This window comes from Diplotaxodon limnothrissa, linkage group LG4 (assembly GCF_057381915.1).
Source record: "Diplotaxodon limnothrissa isolate DT_005_m linkage group LG4, D_limnothrissa_male_GT1.1, whole genome shotgun sequence".
NCBI classification, from domain to species: domain Eukaryota; kingdom Metazoa; phylum Chordata; class Actinopteri; order Cichliformes; family Cichlidae; genus Diplotaxodon; species Diplotaxodon limnothrissa.
Genome location: NC_140599.1, coordinates 9,642,808 through 9,648,807, shown reverse-complemented (window position 1 = coordinate 9,648,807; position 6,000 = coordinate 9,642,808). Strand labels below are relative to the sequence as shown.

At 40.8% G+C, this 6,000-nt stretch overlaps 1 protein-coding gene across 1 annotated transcript; it reads left to right on the top strand.

Annotated features, from left to right (window-relative positions):
• The first annotated feature begins 1,459 nt into the window (after positions 1-1,459).
• pde6hb (phosphodiesterase 6H, cGMP-specific, cone, gamma, paralog b) lies at positions 1,460-2,677 on the top strand. The gene is made up of 3 exons (XM_085352094.1): positions 1,460-1,504; positions 2,311-2,468; positions 2,560-2,677. Exons 2-3 carry the CDS (start codon positions 2,326-2,328, stop codon positions 2,675-2,677), a joined length of 261 nt encoding a protein of 86 aa, XP_085208220.1. The 5' UTR covers positions 1,460-1,504; positions 2,311-2,325.
• The last annotated feature ends 3,323 nt before the right edge of the window (positions 2,678-6,000 follow it).

The following is a 6,000-nucleotide window of genomic DNA, read 5'->3' as shown; positions in this document are numbered from 1 at the left end:
CCAAGCAGTCTAATCTGGGATCCGACCTTTAGATCAACACTTTCCACACACAGCCCGTATGGAAAAGACGAGAAAGTTTCGCTCTCCCTCAAACAGTAAATATTTATATGTTATATATATATAAGTCTCTCAAGACTTACACATCTTGTGTTATGATTTATTCATGCAAGTTGTTTCTCATGTGAAAGTTTTCATGAGCAAATCTAAAGTATTAAATCAACTGTGGACGTTCTTTTCCAGATGAGTGAGGCTGAATTAATAAAGCATTTAAATGTTAATGGCTTAGAGAAGTGTCGATTAAGAATTGCAGTTTTTCCTGTCATTTTCCTCCCTTGGGATATTGGAATTTTAAAAAAAGATATCAGGTAGCCACCCAGCGAGGCTCAGTTTAACATTTCCTCTTATTTCATCTCCACTCTGTAGAAAAAATATTCACAAGCATGAAGTCGAAGGTTGCTCATCTTGCTCTTCATCGAGTTCTAGATTTTTTTTATGTTCATTAAAAAGAACGGAACTGGCAGGAGGGAGGTCTTTTGTTTTTTATTGGTGTTAATGAGTTCATTTACTGTTCAAGTGGACCTCCCACACTGCTGCAGGTCTCTGAGAGTGAAGCTGCCAAACTCACGCTGTGAAGGTTCGGACCGAAACGGTTGCGTAGTTAACGCTGATTCCAGGAATACCTGTTAAACCAAACATGGCTACAGAAACTTAATGTGTAAACATGTTGTCATGTTGTCATTTTCCAGGCTGCAAATGTGACATTATCAAATTCCCACAATAAAACTGAAATGCACTTTTTTTTTTTGCTTAAATCTTCATGCATATATCATGTGTAATTAAAGGTAAATAGCCGAGTTTACTATGATACTTCTTGGTATCATAGAAGCATTATTGGAGAGTCTAGAAAGGCTGGATCTTTGACTTTGGGCCTGAACCTGAGTCAATGAGTGTTGTTGTTGTTTGTTTTTTCAAATTTCATACCTCTCACATTAAAGTTGCTTTTAATTGTATTTGAGCTGTTGGTATGGTTAAATTTCCTCAAGGTCGGGTTGCTCTTTGTTTACTGGTGTAGCTGCACAGACCCACATGTGAAAACAACGTCTCACATGGGCCTGAAACGCGACCGGCTGTCTTCTCACGACAAAGCTAAATGCAGGCGTGCTGGGGGTTTAGAGGGATAAGTGAGATAAAAGTCCTTCCAGATTGATCTTTGAATGATCTGTTCCAGCAGGCTGCACCACCTCCATCCCATGGCAGGTAGGACAGCAGTGGGGCGGGGCCAATGGGAACAAGGGAGCTGAGAGGTGGGGAGGGCGGGGAGCAGAAGATCCTGGATGGGTGGAGAAGTTTGGCTGACCTTCTCTGGTGACCATGTGACTGGAAAAAGGCTGATGTGGGGATTAGAATTAATAGTATAAAAGTGCAACACAGACAACACACTTCACTTACTCAAGGAGCAGAGAGAAGCAGCTCTGAGCAGCAACTGGGAAATCTGTGACTGCAAGTAAGTGCAAACTCTGCAGCTGCAACTTTATTGACTTTGTTTAGTGATGAAACTACCCGGGTGGCGCTACAATGTAACATATAATAAGGATAAAAGTAGCAGTAGATACGTAGGTACGTGGATAACTGACAGCTGGAAAGATAACAATGATAATTTAGTGTGATGATAATGTATCTGCTAAAATTGTAAACGAATACAAGGAAAGCAGGAAGAAAGACAACAAGGCAATAAAAAAAAAAATAAAATCTACATCTATTTTGGGCTAACAAAGATGCACTGGATTTGCAAAACGTTCAATCAAAGCAAACAGATGGTCGTGAGCCTGCCGGGCAGCGTCTCTGCATCACCGTTCAGCTGAAAGATCAGGAGAGCCTCTGCATCCGCAGGCTGTCTGTATCTGCAGGTGGTGCATAACATCACAAGCCAGGGTGTTCTTCCACCTCTGTCAGAATGCCTTAACAGTGTTAGCAGTCAGAGGAAAGGGGGGCTCAGAAAGGACACGGCTTAAGACGAGAGCAAAGGGAACAGGCAGGGATGTTTTGGTCAAGGCGTTTTCAATACAGTGAAGAGAACGCCGTGATGTGATTTGACAATAACAGCCTCACTTATTCAGCCAACATGTCATTCTTGCTGTCCAAGAAGGGCAATTAGTCCACTGTGGATTACAGTGGGATTAGAGCTAATCTGTCTGTAAAGCTAATCTGTGTAATCTCCATGGATTGGCACCGAGCGCTGGAAGCAAACAGGATTAGCACGAGGGCAGCAGGAGGCAATGCGAGGCTTTATCAATGTCTTTCTGCCTTCAGAGATCCGCAGTAGAAATGAACGCCAGCCCCCCAGCAGGAAGCGCCCTGGCCCCTGGTGGAACCAAAGGCCCCACTACACCCAAGAAGGGGCCACCCAAGTTCAAGCAGAGGCAGACCCGCACATTCAAGAGCAAGGCCCCCAAGCCAGGCCAGAAGGGGTAAAACACAGTTTTTGTGATATTTAAATGTATAGATTAGGGAACAGATCAGGACTTTGGACGCTCACCTCTTTGTTTCCTCTTTCTCCAGCTTTGGTGATGATATCCCTGGCATGGATGGTCTTGGCACAGACTTCTCAGTGGTGTGCCCATGGGAAGCCTTCGGCGACATGGAGCTCAGCGACTTGGCCAAATACGGCATCATTTAAACCCACTGCCTCCAGCCTTCCTCGCCTGCCTGCACCCTTCCTCTGTCTAATCCTTTCCACCTGGCCTTCTCTCCACCTCAGCTTGGCACGTCGTGATAAGGCTGCCAGCAAACCCCCTAATGCCCTCTCGTCTATCTACCTCTTGCTTTGCGCCACTAAGTGGACGGAAAGCATAATGATGTTGTTGTTTTTATATTATAATATGATACTGTTTACAGTATATATACTTGAAATGAAAAGACGAGAAAACCATCTCCACCTACCTTTTTCCTTTCCCCTTCATCCACCTAGCGTAGTCTCCTCCCGACTCCTCCCCCCTCCTCATGTGGACTTCCCTGCCTCCCTGTGCCACTCCCGACCCACGGCAATGGATGCAAGCAAAACACTTGTCAACACTAGCTTGTATTTGCTTCTAGCTGTAATTACAAATGTAAATAATTTGTTCTAAGCGTTAAACCTTTTTACCTTATCTTCCATCTTCCTTTTGTACTTCCTCCCTCTTTTGTTTTGCATTGTATTTTCTACTCCTTGTGCACAAGGTTGTTGTAAACACCAAGGGATGCAGTGTGGGTGTGCAACATGCTGTAATGGTGAAAAACTACAATGCTCTTTCACGCGATCATTGAGGAGGAATTCCTTTTTGTCCTGCTTTCCATCTCTTTCTGTCCTTGCTGCTACCTGCACTTCCCTCCTTAGAGAAGTTAAAGGCAAATAAGTTTTGTGTTTGCAAACACAATATTATGGAAGATGTGTTGTGAACTGGCATGTCCAAATAGCTGAAATAAAAATCAGTTTATTTTCACTACTTTTACTACCCTCATCTTTTTTTCTGAAAGACATAAACAGAGTAACATGGCATTTTTTTTAAATCAGTAAAAGAAAAATAATATCAAATCACTATTAAATCATAGACTGTACATAAATGATGGACCTGGCAGCATGACATCACCCACTGTTTTGAGTGTATCTTGCTTTATCACCCATTTCCTGCTAAATGGGAGCAACAATTTATAAAATGAATGACATGTTGTATAAAACAAGGTTTAAACAAGCATTCATTGAAGAGATCAATTGAGGAGTGGGATTTTTTTCTCTTTTATACTTGATAATCAGGCTTCTTTTTATCAGCCGATAGGAAAGAATGCTACATCAATTTAAAACACTACAAAAGAAGGACGTAAAAAATGAGACATCCTGCTTTGAAGCCTCGAGATGAACATTTCTTTATCACCATGTTGGTTACAAAAACACGGTGGTAAACAGGAAAGGTGGATCTGACTATAAACACCATGCACCCATTGGCTGATGATTTCTGATTGACAGGTCAATGATATGTCTTCCTGCTAAACGGTGTAAAACAGTTACGGTGGTCCCTCGCTATAACGCGGTTCACCGTTCGCAGCCTTCCTGTTTCACAGATTTTATTTGTGCAACTTTGCATGTTTGTTTTTTTTGTTGGTTTTTTTTGGGAAGTGCATTGTGTTCTGCGTCGTGATTGGCTGTAGACCACTGTCAATCAATCTCCTCGTGTCTCCAGTACAGTACAGAATGAGTTCAGCTTGTCAAATTTACATAAATCTTCGACCGCTAGCAGTGTGACTCTGAAGTGCTGCACTGTATGTTTGTAAGTTTTCTCCCCAACAAACACAACAATGTCGATTAAACATTTTGCACCATCAAAGGCAACCGTGGGGGCTTTGGTTTCATTGTATAATGCTGGACTTATTTTTCTACCAAGGTTTGAACTTTGAGAGTTTAAACAAGAGAGAAAATGTGAAAATGTTGATGCCTGTCTGAGAAAAGTGTATAAAGTGTGTAGTGTATAACAATAATAATAATAGTAGTTATAAAAAATAAAGCTGGCTACTTAATGGATTTCACCTATCACGGGTTATTTTTAGAACGTAACTCCCGCGATAAACGAGGGACCACTGTAGTACTTAAATTTTGTTACGTATAGATATCAAACACTGTCGATCACATCATTTTACAACAGTAACTAGAGTACGCTGCTGGTATACGGTTTGAATCAGACCTATCTGACAGACTCCAGTTTTTTCATGTAAACAGGGAGTCAGGGTTCTGTGCTGGCAGCTCTTTTTTTAACATTATACATGCTTTGTTTAGACAATATCATTAGGAAATGTTGCTTACATTTTTATTGCTATCCAGATGACACAAATTAATTAGTCAAACTACAGGAATGTCTTAAAGATACAAAGGTCTGGATTACCTCGAAATCCCTGTTTCTAAATTCTGACAAAACTGAGGTTATTCTACTCTGCCCTAAAAATTTAATGATGTCTAAGCAGATACTTACTCTGGATGGCACTACCTCAGCCTCCAGTAATGCTGTGAGTCATTTTTAATCAGGATATGCCCAACAATGTGCATATAAACAGGTATGTAGGACTGTGTTCTTTTATCTGTGCAGTATCTCTAAGATTAGAAACATCTTGTCTCAGAGTGATGCTGAAAAGCTAGTCCACCCATTTCTTCTAGGCTGGACTTTTTGTTTCCTTATTTTCAGGCTGTTCTAAAAGCTCGCTGAAAAGATTCTAGTTGATCCAGAATATTGAAGTACTGATGCATTCGTTTGTGTTTGTTCTTGCCTCTCTATGCTCTCCTTTTTCATCCCTTTTCTCCAATGTAACTGGTTGGAGCAGATGGCTGCCCCTCCCCCTCCCTGAGCCTGGTTCTACCGGAGGTTTTTTTCCTGTTCAAATTGAGTTTTTCCTTCTCGCTGTCTCCAAGTGCTTGCCCATAGGGATCTTCTGTAGGATCTTAACCTTACAACGTAAAGCACCCTGATGCAACTGTTGCTTTGAGTTGGTGCTATATAAATAATTAATATAAGTTAAAGAAAAATGTATTGATGAAAGATAAATTAATCTAAAACCTTCGTCTCGCTTCATTTGCTCTCCTTGCCAGAGAAGATGATCACAATACTCATTAGACTATTTTAGTGTCCCCCTTAAACACTTCATGTCCCATAGAGCAACTGATATGCTAAACATTATACAGTATACAAAATACACTGTATAACTAATGAAACTTCTTTGCAGGCTATTAAAAGACTTCATGACATTTTGCTTACAGACAGCAAGTCCCAATTTAAATGCAAATATTTGTGCTCTCACATGAAAAATGGTTATTTTATTTGTGTTGAGGTTTTTATGTGCTCATTAGCACAGCTAGGAAGATTTTTGAATCTGGTGTTACAGTCGTATCAAAGTCTGCAGATTACAAAAAACTGGGGCACGAATCCACCAGCCATCACAAAATTTCACTGTATTTAGATTTTTTTTTTTAAAAACTAAATG